The 13971-nt window shown below is 41.8% G+C and overlaps 1 protein-coding gene across 5 annotated transcripts in view; it reads left to right on the plus strand.

The window, feature by feature from the left end:
- The first annotated feature begins 1540 nt into the window (after nt 1–1540).
- Nucleotides 1541–13971, plus strand: part of ccdc142 (coiled-coil domain containing 142) — a 34404-nt gene continuing 21973 nt past the window's right edge. For 2 of the 5 annotated variants that reach the window (XM_031288303.2, XM_036000882.1), the window contains exons 1-7: nt 1541–1704; nt 3040–3092; nt 5237–5277; nt 5828–5873; nt 7459–7706; nt 8643–8867; nt 10399–11750. In XM_031288303.2, the coding sequence (XP_031144163.2) occupies nt 1550–1704; nt 3040–3092; nt 5237–5277; nt 5828–5873; nt 7459–7706; nt 8643–8867; nt 10399–11750 (2120 nt within the window). In that variant the 5' untranslated portion in view covers nt 1541–1549. Of the gene's footprint in view, nt 2264–3035; nt 3093–5236; nt 5278–5827; nt 5874–7458; nt 7707–8642; nt 8868–10398; nt 11751–13971 lie in introns of all 5 variants that reach the window. The other 3 variants (XM_036000948.1, XM_036000903.1, XM_036000923.1) reach the window with 3 other exon arrangements.

Genomic DNA, 13971 nt, shown 5'->3' on the forward strand with positions numbered 1-13971 from the left:
ATATACAGAAGCAGTATTTAGCATTGTTTCAGGTCATTTTAAAGCACTTCCTGTGTTTGAATCTACACTGACACAGTGTACTGACAAACTTCTTTGAGCAAGACTGTGGAAGACACGGCTGCTGTGTGCAAAACATGACCACAATTGACCAAAAACTACTAAAACTGACCAAAAACTGAAAAAAAGGAAATTAATAAGATTACATCTTATTGTGATTTGGGGGCTTTGAGACACAAGACATCAGACATCACCGAATCTCAAATCAAGCACTTACAGTACGCAAGTACACACGGGGTTTAAAGCCCATGTGGCAGGTTAACCACCACTGTTGATTAATGGGTACATAAAGCACTCAACATATGTATATCATTGTTAAAAATGTCTCCAAATAGTGTTAAAGGCCAGTTTTTGTCATTTTTGGTATTATTGTTTTTTTTATGCAATATATTTGCCTAGTGTTTATTCATTACTTGGATGGCAAGCATCAACTTAGCGCAACAGCGTTAGCCTAGACGGCTAGGTAAATATTACGACTGCCATCGGAGTTTCCTATATCTGCGTCCACTTTTTCAACATAAGACATGTGGCGTTAGTTCTCCTTTTGTACCATCATTTTATTGAATGACATGTTAAGCTTCGCTCCTACGAGATGGGTGGGTTTTTGTTACGTTACACACAAAGTTAACTGGCTATAGTTAGCCTGTACGTATGCTAGTGGAATTAGCTAACGTTGCGTAGCCAGTCAGCAACTTCGGCAGTAGTTTCGGCGAGCTAACCACGACTAGGCCTGTCACGATAGTCAATAAATCAATTAATCGCACGATAAAAAAAATTAGCTCGATAATTTTTCCGGCCGCGATAATTTCCATTTGCATGCTTGTTTGTTTTCCTTGTCTCGCTCTCTCGCTCTCTCTCTCTACCAAAGAGACTGGAGGACCACTCTCGGTTCCTTAGCGTATCGAGGAGTGAACCCTCTTGTGAGTCGCATGGTCTTTGTGTGGAGGCGGGACACCTGGCGGGGAGAGAGAGAGAGAGAGAGAGAGAGAGAGAGAGAGAGAGAGAGAGAGAGAGAGAGAGAGAGAGAGAGAGACAGAAAATGCGAGTAGTTGGAGCGGGGTTTTCCGCAGCACTTTGCCGTTAAGGCAACAGAAATCAGTAAGTATTATCAGGAGAATTAAAGTATTAAAACATTGTAGAAAGTGTAAAGGATCCAACCAGTGTGTGTTTAATGGTCTAATCATCTCAGCTGGACTTGTAGCCGTTATATTGTCGGCTAGTTTACTTTAGAGAAAACATCAGATTTATAAACTACATGTGTTCTGTGTGCAGTAATCTTAATGTGTAAAGTAACTAGTAACTAAAGCTGTAACAGATGAATGTAGTGGAGTAACTAAAGTAACTAGTCTAACTAAAGCTGTAACAGATGAATGTAGCGGAGTAACTAAAGATGAATGTACAAGTCAAATAGAAGTGAATGCAGAGCAGAGAGTTGTTATCATAGATATAGAACATCTATGGTTGTTATCCCCTCCGGTGGAGGCGGGACTTAATGCGCTCTGTTTTCCATAACAACCGTGCACGCTTCCTCCTGATTGGCTACTCCTACATCCTGTGTTTTCAGGCTTTGCTAGCTAGCAGATGCTATTTTGAACCATACCTCCTTCGTGAGCAGCACTGGATTAACAAGTGCATCTTAGAAAAGGAGTAAGTCACTAATAACATACTTGGCTTTTCGGCGGCCGTTTCAGTGAACGAATTTGATAAGTATAAATAGTAGACACGGATAAAAAAAAGCCGTTAGTTGCTACTAAACGGGCTAAAGTTAAGTCTGCTGCTGCTACGTTACTATTGAGAACAGTTATGTGGGAAAACTCACGTTAACTGTCTAAATGTGAAGCTTCCAGTTCTCATTCATAAAAAAGACAAGTGATTTGTCAAAACAGTTGTAAAGTTGAGTCGTCAAGATGCACCGGGGATGGACGCTTGGACGCCATTGCTAATGCTGAGTAAGATAATGTCTTGATAATGTTAAAATCAGCTCTAGAATGTACGTCTCTTCCTATCACCTGTTTTATCTCAGTCCTAACGGTTCCGTCCGTTTAGGAACATCCGACGTTTCCGACGTTACTTAAAGAAGCTTAGGATTTACGTCTTTTGGTGTTATGAATGTTGTGTGACACATCATCCCAGATGAAATCAGTGCCGCTGGTTAAAGAGAAATATATTAGCCTTTCTCCCAACTCCTGAGAGGTTCAGTAATGGAGGTATTCAGATCCTTTACTAAATTTAGCGTAGCGTTAACGTAGCATTGCAACAATGTACAAATAGCCTACACCATAACAAATATTAGGCCTACCTTAATACAGGTAAATAAATAGCCTACCATCAGAAAAATACCTTAAAGTACATGGCCCCTGTGACTGAGTGTTACTTTTTATGTTGTATTTCACTGTGTATTTTACACGTGCATTAATATGAGCATCTGGCTATTGCTCGAGGTGAAGTTTATCTTAACAGTATACAGTTAGGTAGGTTAATCTATAACAATGCATCATATTTTATAGTTTCAATATGTTTTGAATATTAAATCTGGATCTGTAAAGTAACTACTATACTTTAGCTGTCAGATAAATGCATTATAGTAAAGTAAAAAAAAAAACTATATTTCTCTCTGAAAATACAGTACCATAGAATGGCAATGCTCAAGTAAAGTACAAGTACCTCACATTTTTTCCTTAAATACATCTCTGGAAATTAGGTGGGAATTAGCCAAACTAACAGGGATCACTGTGGATCATCATACTGCATAGCTATTACGTACATATGACATTTGCTGTCATTGTTTGAATGTCACGTACATACAATTAAAAAAATATATAAAAACTAATCTTTTAGACAGAATATCCAGCTGTGACATGATGCCATTGGAAACAAGACAACCCTATCACAGACAACACCTCACCCTCGAAAGCAGACCCAAAGGGGCGTCCACAGATTCTGTGTGGCCTGTCTAATAATGTCTATGCTGTCTGTTCACAGCATGGACCACAACAACCCAGAGATACTCGAAGAGCCTGGTGGAGAGACAGCAGGTGTGACACACACACACACACACACACACACACACACACACAGAGCTAAATCCTCCACCACAGAGAGCAGACTTCAGGCTCATCGTCTCCATTCTGTCAGGGTGGAGACGGGAAGCGATGGCACCGGAGCGATCCCAGCCACGATTAGCAAGAGCGGGACAGTGAAGGTGGGCAGGGAAGGGATGGGGGAACAGGTTGTACCAGAAAGTATAGGACAGTGTCACATGTTTTCATTGTGTTGTCTCTGAACTCCAGCAACATTGGATTTGAACTGAAAAATTGAGTCTGTTTACATTATTTATTTATTTTTTTTTTTTTCGCGCTTTTCCACCTTTAATGGAGGTGAGAAAGGGGAGAGAGAGGGGGAAGACATGCAGGAAATCGTCACAGGTCGGACTTCAACCCTGGACCTTTGCGTCGAGGCATAAACCTCTCACAGGTTGTTTACGTCTTCATTAGGGCTGAACAATTTAAGGAACAAAATCGAATTGCTTTGTTTTTACAGATATTGCGATTCCGATTTGATTTGAGATTATTATTATTATTATTATTATTATTATTATTATTTTTTATTATTATTATTTTTTTTTTTGGGCATTTTAGGCCTTTATTATATAGGACAGCTGAATACATGAAATGGTAGAGAGAGGGGGAATGACATGCAGCAAAAGGCCACAGGGCGGAGTCGAACCTGCGGCCGCTGCGGCAAGGAGTACACCTTCACATATGGGCACCTGCTCTACCAGGTGAGCTATCCAGACGCCCTGATTATTATTATTTTTTTTAAAGTTTAGCTATAGTTCAGTATTGTCTGTGTAACAGGTAAAACACGTCATGGAACATTATAACATGAGACACCATCAGAACTGCTCTTATATATCTATATCTTAAATGCGAGGAACACAGATATAAATTTCCAGTGTGATATCACCAGCGCTCCAAGTGATCTGTAACATTATCCCAGCATTTATCTTATAAAAAAAAACAAACAGTAACTATAATAATAAAAAGAGGAAAAAAAAATGTTAAAACAAATGTTACACCAAACCTTCAACAAAATATTTCACATTTAATTAATTGCGACCTTCACGATTAGCTAATCGCGTTCTTTCAAATCTCGAATTTGGATTTGAAACGAATAATCGTTCAGCCCTTATGTTCATCATATGTCAACACACAGTGAAGCTCTGGTCCTCAGACTTTAGATACACTTTTAAACATACAAAGTCTTTAAGGTTAGTTTTTAGGTTATATTTAGACAGGGCTGTACTGAATGTCTTTATTTTTTTATTTTTATTTTTTACATTCAAAGCTTCTATTCGGTCTTTGAATGTCTGTCGTGATATTTAATGACACCATCACCCTGAAAAAATCCTTAAACAAAATCCTCAATTTAGTTATATAAATGTAATTAATGGTGCAGTTAGATTGCTGCGTCGTTTAAACAGCAAATGCACCTGCGCCCGTGGGCGTGCTGCTCTTAAAGGGAGGTGTGTTCAGGTGCATTCTTGGCATATTGCTGTCTTGAGGCAGCGGAAAGTGATCGCGCCATTGACCAACAAAAACCTGGTCTACAGTCAATAACGCAGCATTTCATTGTTATTTTAACTTTGTTTCATGTAACGTTAGCAGCACCTTTCTCTCTCTCTCTCTCTCTCTCTCCTTCTTTCTCTAGCTCACTCCACCGCTTTGTTTTATCTAATGTTAGCACCGATGCTCTCGGTTGCTTTTTGAAATAAAAACGCTGCCAGCTTTTTTTTTTCACTACAAAAACGCCCTAGTCAACTTTTTCTTGTCAAAAAAAGACACCAAGTGTGAACATAGCCTAACGTGGATTTTCTGCATGTTCTGCTTTCGCTCTGTTTTGCTGGAAACGGATATGATGTAGTCGCCATCAGCGGAAAATATTAAGGTGAATCATTGGTTAAAAAATAAAATTTTATATATATATATATCTCTCGATTCCAGGGAAAAGAATCAATTTTAAAAATAGTCGCAAAAAAATCACGATACATTTCCCCCAACCCTACTTTTCTGCATGGAAACATTTTCATCCAGTGGTGGTACTGTCATGTTGATGCTCTCTCTGTTTGGTTCCAGATGTTGTCTGATGATTGTGGCTGTTGTTTGTCTCTCTCTTTCAGAACCAGGGACTTCTAAGTCATTCTGTCCAGAGAAGGAGCAGGTTAGATCTTTTTTTTTTTTTTTTTTTTTGTCCAAAAGAAAGTACTAATTTATATTTTAATGTGTATTACGTATTTATGTAAAAAGGGCTTGCTTGTATTGAGGAAACCCATAGAGAATTAAAGCTGCAAGCAGTGTTGGACGGGCCCTCGCTCCTCCGTGTGCGTCGGGGTTACTGGCGGACGCCGCCCCACGTGACCCTGCATTTTTGCAATGGTCGGACACAGCGCACACGGTGGAGTGTGCGGCGTCGGAAATGGTGCATTGCATATGTTTTACAAAGTAGAGAGGGTGGGGCAACCGGTCCCCAATAAAGAGGGAACTCTCTACTGAGTTCAATGATACCTCACACAATAGTCTACATCAAACGGGTCGGTATAAAAAGGGGCGTGGCTTTCTATATCTGTATGTTGCTATATGTGTATATCTGCATATTTCTGTGTTGTACTGGCTGTGAAAACAAATCACCCTCTGGGACAATAAATCTTAATCTAATATTTAAGATCACGGTCAATAATATTTGTTGGGAATTTTCTCTTTGTGTCTTTCAGACGAGATGCGGTTCCTGCACGCTGGCCGAGGATCTGACCCCTAATGGTACTGTGTATACATGTGACAGCAGCAGATAAAAGCAGTCATCGTGTACAACACTGCAGCCTGCTGCTGGGAGAACTGTGTCCACAAACACAACTGTTCCCTATCACAGAAATAGTTCCCTGTGTAGTGTGTTCCCCATTATGTAGTGGTGTTCAAAATCTCAGCGGGTATTTTCATACACAATATAGTCCAGCTAATCTGAGCGTACGTACGATACTGTATATATATAACCCCTTGTTTGTGAGTTGTCTCCTTTAATCTGCATTCACACTGCCTGACAAAAACGCAGGTCTTCCATTCATTTAGAATTTAGTTTCAGCTTCAGTTTATTCACACGTCATCTAGGCCTGCGCGATAAATCTGTATAAAATCGAGATCTCAATTCACCCCTGTTCGCGATTAAATTTTTAAATGACTTAGATATATATATTTTTTTCTCCTTCAATTCATTTATTGAAAGCATTTGACATTGACATGTTTTAATTATATAAAGACATGTTCAAGAAGTTCAGATAGAGCCTGTATCAGGGCCATATATGTCACTATTTTTGGTAGCCTACTGTACCAATGGCCGGTATGTGCTTTATTGTCATTATTCATTGAAGTCTGATAATTGAATCGTGATATCAATTCTAAACTAAAAAAAAAATCGCGATTCATATTTTTCCCCGAATCGTGCAGGCCTAACGTCATCATCGTATCATTAAAACACAATTTAGACTTAGACTTCTCCTTACTGATCCTTTTGGGATGACTCCCGCAAGGAAATTAGATTTCCAGCAGCAGATTTCAGCAGCTTACAAAAACACTTGTATAGAAAATAAAGAGGTATAAAAAAAATACAGTATAGAAAATACAGTATAAGAATAACAATAAACTTTTAGTTAAATATAGGAAGTAAACAAAAAGTAAACAAACAGTAAAAAAAAAAACAATTAACTACAGATAAATAATCAGACGGTACAATGATCATATGTAGGACGCGTGAAATGGGGAACCCCAAATAAGCTACTAAAAGCTTCAGTAGTGCGTTTAGTGGGTTTTGCCGCAGGAGGGGATATGATACAAGCCGCAGCAGCCTGCGGCACAAAGTTGAGACCGACTCAACTTTTGGAGAAATCATGTAACGGAGATCAGACTTGTCGGTGTGTTTTGAGGCGGTGTGCAGAGTCCCGTACAGGAAGCAGGAAACATCACTGCCTCTATTGCTGCCACAAGGAAGTTTTAAAACACCAAGCACTGAACTGCCTAGGAGTTTTTGGAACAGCTGAATGTTTGCCAAACAACAAACCACAGTCGATCAGTCTCGCTCGTCTCTTTTCTTTCTCCGTGAAATGAAGCTGCCTTCAAGTGTGATCGGAAACGTCGAGCTCTATAAAGAAATATAAACTAATATATATCTAAGTCATTTAAAAATTAAATCGCGAACAGGGGTGACACTAATGGGCCGTTTCAGTGACATTCCCAGCGCCGCACTACCCTGCGGAAAATCGCCGGATTGCTTTTTTTGGTCTGTATGCAGCCCTTAGTCTCTCCAGTGTGCTGAAAATCTCTCTCCCCCCCCCCCCATTTTTCGCCCCTGCAGGTTCCTGGTCACAGAGTTCCATCTCCCGTTCCCTGCAGCGAGCTGAGACGTTACTCAGAAGCACCTTTAATCCCAGTCTGAAGTGGCTGTTCCATGGCCGCAGTGAAGATGAGGAAGAGGAACATTTTGTAGCCGCTGCCAACCTGGTGTCCCGGTCCTCTGCACGTCTCCTGCGTCTGCAACAAGCTCTTCTGACTGTGACCCCCCAGTGGCAGCTGGTCGGCGGGGCACAGACGGGATCTCACCGGGTGAGTTCCAGGGATTGCAGAGAAACTGGATATATGTTGATGTGATGATTAGCCTTCAGTACTCACTTTACAAGGATTACCTTTGTAGCGGCAATTTGCATTTTAAGTGTCATAGAATGCCTGCACTCTACTTTGGGCTATCAGAAACCATCAGTATTTATATCCAGTTTCTTTATAAATGGTTTATTTGGCTACCAAGGATATACACACTATTAATCAAAGCCCCCTCCAGACACGTTTTCAAATATGTAAAAAATACTCCGTGTGGGCGCCCGGATAGCTCAGTTGGTAGAGCGGGCGCCTGTATATAGAGGTTTACTCCTCGACGCTTTGCTGCATGTCATTCCCCCCTGTCTCTTACCTTTCATTTCGCTCTATGGAGTTTTTTTGCCCCCAACTGCTCCTTCCAGGCAGCGCTGCGACCGCTGCCTTCAAGGCACCTAACCATAACCTTAACCCTAACCCTAACCCTAACCATTGCCTAATCCTAGTGCCTACCAGGCAGCGCTGCCTGGAAGGCGCCGTTGGGGGCAAAAAACGCCGATAAACTTTCATTTCTTCAGCTGTCCTGTCAATAAAGGCCTAAAAATACGCAAAAAATTATGTAAAAAAAAAAAATGGTGATTAGTGAGACCAGAGGTCCTGAAAAATTCATATATATATATATGTGTGTGTGTGTGTGTGTGTGTGTGTGTGTATATACAGATGCAATAAGTTGTGGATGAATAGAATGCCATATTGCACAGTAGGAGGTGACAGAGTAATAAATATGCAAAGTGACGAATATTGTCAATTTATTAATATTGAGGAGGTGACGCATCGTGATATCGAATTGATTTGAATCGTTGACAGGATAATCGTAATTGAATCGTGAGACCAGTGAAGATTCACACCCCTAGTCCCTACCCTCCTCTCTCTCTCTTCCTCCCCCATCAGGTGTGTGTTAAAGGCCTCCCAGCAGAGGGCGGTGTTCTCCTCCTGCCCTCCTCCCCCTCCCTGCAGGGCCACTATACAGCCCTGCGGAGGCTCCTGGAGCAGCGATGCCTGCTGCTCTTCGTACACGAGTACACCAGAAGGGCTCGCCTAACAGCAGCATACATATCCAGAGTGAGCCACCTGCTGGAGGGTCAGCTGAAGAAACCCCACCTGACACCTAACCAGGTTAGGCAGGACATTCTCAAACTGTTAAACGTTTCTATAAGCAGACTTTGTGATATGAACATTTAATCAACGTATTCAAAGGCAGGGTTGAGATATGAATGAGTGGCCCAATCCCAAAGTCCGGACTCACAGACTGACGGACTTTTGGTGCGCGTTCTCGCGAAATTCGTAAGGGCTTAGGGTTGTCCCAATGTCGAATTTCAAAGGGCGTGAGTACACACTTACCGAGCCCTTTCCGTGAGTCTGCATCAATGCAGACTTCACCAAAATGGAATTACCCACAGTTCAAAGCATTGTGACGTTTACCTGCGGAGACCATAGGGAAATCCGGAAATTACAAAGGTAAACAACAGCACGACACACGACCACGGAACACAGACCAACCTGTTGTCTAAAACTGCTGGTAAAACAAGAGTTTGAAAAAAATTTGGAATCAGGCAGCCGTCTCCTGTGCCTTGGCCGTGTGGAAAGCAACAAACTTAAAATGAAAATGTCAGCAAACATCTTTGTTATTAAATGTCACCAAGGTAACATGTGAGCTCGTGAAGTGCTGTCCCAATCCCATTTATTCCTATCTGAGCCCATGTGGCCTCACACACTCACTCACTTAGTACCTGAGGTCAATTAAGTCTGTGAGTCTTTAGTCCTTAGTCCTCAGGGCTCACTTTGGGATTGGGCCAGTGTCACATTCAGGCCACATGGAGGTGGGGTCAAGGAGACCATTAACTCAGTTTAGAGTAGCTGCAGAACATATGTTTCTATGATATTATAGGATCAATTACACAGTGCTGGTATCATGAATTACTGAATGATTTGATATATTACAGTGATGTTACAAATTGCAGTCCATATAGGGATAATGGCTACAGATGGAAATTAGCCCATGGGCTACAATCTGGCACTTTTATGTGTACTGCATTGTCCTGAAATAATAAATAAATAAATAAATAAATAAATATAGGGATACTGTTGGACTGCTTGTGTTTCAACAGCATTTCACATTTGAGACCTTTGGCTTCTTATCTTCAATAAAAAAGAAGAAGATATCCAATAGACATCAAGGAAGAAGCCAAGGCACTCGTCTGCCTGTGGCACATTCTAAATAGAATAAGAACAAAAAAAAGCAAAAAAAAACTTGAAAGCGTTTTGGCGTCCGGCCTTCTTCAGGAAGTCACAGGCACAGGGGTGGGGTGAAACACATCAACAGGTGCAGCCATTCAGCAATCAATTATTTATAAAAAAAAATAACAAATGAAATTCGAATGGTATTATAGAGGAAGACTGACAGCTCTAGTCTGTAGAGTCTATACCAATAGCTTTCAGCATGCATGGGTTGCTGTTATGTTTTTCTTAAAAATGTCTAGCCATCGGATAAAAGAAATATTTGTATTTCACAAAGTAAGTTACTGAAAAAAAGAATATTTTTGGTATCAGTACTGAATCTCACGTACTGTATCAGCACTTACAAACATTTCAAACGATACCTCTGGGGCTTATTCACAAACACAAACTTTCTCCTCCTCCTTTCCAGACCCCGTCCAGCTGGTCTTCAATCGGGGTTGGTCTTGGCTCACTGAGTCAGGAGCTCCGGGTCCATCTCAACCACTGGTCCTGTCTGTTTTCTAAAGTCCAGTCGGACCACTATCTGAGGCCTGCTCTGGTCCAGCAGACCAGGCTGCTGGCGGAAATCAAACAGACTCTGGACTTACTCGGTCTGCAGGCACTGGTTTTAATGGAACATTATGTTTATGTCATTCTGTCTGCTATAGCCCAGACTGAATTAGACTCTGTACCAAAAGAAGTCTTGGAGGATATTTTAACAGGTACTGCCCTGTATAACCAGGCAGTGGGAGAGCAGAGAGCGCAGCACAGTGCCACCCAGCTGAGGACTGCGGTATTACAGCAGACACATTGTTCCACAATGGATTCTAGTCTTCCAAAAAGCTTCGCAGCAGGGCATCACCCCGCTGCCTTCTCGGTCAAAGAGTTGATGATGGTTTTAGTAGTGCATGAAGCAAACACGGCAGCCAAGCAGCTGCTCTGCTGGGCCTCTGAGCAGAGCTACCACACGTGTCCGGTCCACACCAATCACGAGTCCTGCGCGTGTTCTGAAAACTGTGTTAGTCAGGGGGCCCGGCTCAGCTGTGGGGCCTCCGCACTGAGATCTGAGTGGACCTGGGAGCAGCTGCAGCATACCTACCTTATTTCTTCTCCTCTCTTCTCTAATTATCACCATCCCCCCTTACAGTCATCATCTCGCCACACCTGCCATAAAACTGCCCCTGTTTACGTCCCTGACCTTCATTTGGACAGTACTATTTTTGAAAACCATGATCCTGTATTAGCCAAGCCCACATTTGCGCAACACAGACCAGATGGCTCTATCAAAGACCAAACCAGCCAGTGCCAAACAAACATATCCCAGACTGGTCTAGCCCAGACAAATGAGGAAGCGTTGGCCCAACCAAATCTACAAAGACAGACCAGTTTAGGGAACTGTAAACTACTGCGGACCGTTTCACCTCCCTCAACCACCTTCCACCATCTCTTAGCTCTGTCGGGGGGTTGCCAGCAGGACCATTCCTCAGTAGAGCTGCTTTTTCAGGTGCTGGTGTCCTCCAATGACCTGCTTGCTCCGCTTGTTTCACATACATATACACCAGAGGCACCGACTGAACAAATGCTCCCAAATACAGGAACAGATGTGTTATCACCAAATGGAAAGAATGACTCCATTATTTTAAATGGTCCGATCATTAATGCAGCAGGTTCAGGGGAATGCAATAGTCTGAGTACAGAAGTCAACAAGGACCAAAAGGTGGAAGGACCTCAGCAGGAATGGGATGAACTGGAAATAACAACCAGGAAAGATGCTACTGTCAGGTAATAAGATTAAGCAGCCACTGACTGTCGTGGATCCACTATTGTTAAGCAATTTGTTCAAAGCATACTGAGGCCTTGGATGCCTTCGGTACGGTGGCCGACAGGGGCAAATGCACTGCAACTTAATGAAACACATGCAAATAGACAAAACACAAGCAAATTAAGAAAACATCTTCATTCATTTGACCACACATGCGCAGCATTTAGCAAACGTGCTGCAAATACACACAACACAACCAAATACACAAACGTGCTGCAAATACAGAAAAAGCATACAATCCCCGAAAACAAATGCAACAAGCATCCAGATTGCACAACGAGGGGGCCCAGATAGCTCAGTTGGTAGAGCGTGTGCCCATATATAGAGGTTTACTCCTCGACGCCCTCGGGCCTGGGTTCAACTCCGACCTGCGGCCCTTTACTGCGTGTCATTCCACCTCTCTCTCCCCTTTCATGTCTTCAGCTGTCCTGTCAAATAAAAGGCCTAAAATGCCCAAATTAATGAAGATGTTTTCTTAATTTGATGTGTTTTGTCTATTTGCGTGTGTTTCATTAAGTTGCAGTGCGTTTGCCCCTGTCGGACACTGTACTGAAAACCCTTTTTCCTGACAGAATTAGACACATTTGACTAAGGCTGGGTATCGTTCAAACATGTTCTATACCGGTACCGATACGAATACCGTGACTTTGATACCGGTTCCTAAACGCTACTTTTTTTCGATACCAATTTTATAAAACAAAAAGAAATTACAACATTACGGCACACATCTTTTTATTAATTTCTCAACTTCGACTGCGTGATCCCCGTCTCTGTGTAACGTAGAGTTTTTCCTGCGTGTCTCTACGACGTGTAATGTTAGACAGCCAATCACAGACATTATTCGATCTTGGTAGAAGCATGCTACATCCTAATTGGCTCACTGAAGCTGATGAGATTTACTCTTTAGGTATTGAAATTGGGTTTTGAATGACGAGGCATTTTTCGATACTCGATACTTTAGAGGCAATTCGGGCGGTGTCTAAAAAGTACTTAATTCTGTACCCAGCATTACGTTTGACACTTTCTGAAACAGACAATCAAGTCTACTTTAGGCAGTGATTGGCCCGGAGTTTGAACTTCTCTCTCAAACTCTCTTTTTTTATGCCTGCCGTTTACGCCGGTGACAGCCGTGGTCGGAGGCATTATTTTTTGGGTTGTCCCGTCTGTTATTTCTTAAAATTTGGCGTAAACGTCCACTTGGACTGAAGTATGAGAATTTGAATTTGGTGGTCAAAGGTCACTGGGACCTCACGTAACACAATTTTTGGTCATAACTCAGGAATTACTACGCTAATTATGACAACATTTTCACAGAAAGGCTCAAGTGATGAGATTTTATACCCAAAAGGTCAAAGGTCAACATCACTGTATTTTAATGAGGATACACCACAGATACTAGCCACAGATCTAGGTTGTTTGCATTTCTTTAAACTCCCAATTGTCTTGGGCGGCGCTAAACTCCGGACGCAGCGACGGTGGCTCTGCAAAATAGTCTCAGAAAGGAACTTGTTTTGGTGGAAGATTTGCACCCCGCAAAAGAAAACGCCACATACAATATTAAATGAAGTTAACTGTTCACACAATACAGTAACATGAGTTATTTAAATTAGCTGGATACATGGTTAAACTTAATTTGCTCTTACCAGTGTATTGCTGTGTTTACAAAACATCCCAGTTAGTGAGTAAATGCCGGTAACATATTCTTTGTAAATTTTTTACAATCATTCTCCGAAAGAACCAAGCAGGCCTGCCTTGTTGCACCATCCAAATTTTCTTCAAAACTTGCCATTTTCAGCTTGTACACTAGCTCAAAGTGTATTGTTGTTTCTGGTAGCGAAGGGATTTTGAGAACGGCAACACACAGAGCAGAAGGTGAGTTGCAAAGCCAAACATCAGGCTTTATCCTAAAAAATGTACTTCTGTTGATCCAGACTAACGTCACTGTGACATCATATGTCACAGTGACATGTGATGTCAATGTTGTATCACATGTATGTTCAAATGTGCAAACGTTCATTCAACACAATTATTCAGAAACCGAATGGGAGATTGTGACCAAATTTGACTTTTGGTCCAATACTGACTTGGAGACAGTTATCAAGTCTGCCCACCTTGAAACTGTGGTGATTGTTCAGATCTTATGTGCTGCCCGGTTTGATGATGTGTGTGTGACGCATCTAT

The sequence above is a fragment of the Sander lucioperca genome, chromosome 1 (assembly GCF_008315115.2).
Source record: "Sander lucioperca isolate FBNREF2018 chromosome 1, SLUC_FBN_1.2, whole genome shotgun sequence".
Classification (NCBI taxonomy): Eukaryota; Metazoa; Chordata; class Actinopteri; order Perciformes; family Percidae; genus Sander; species Sander lucioperca.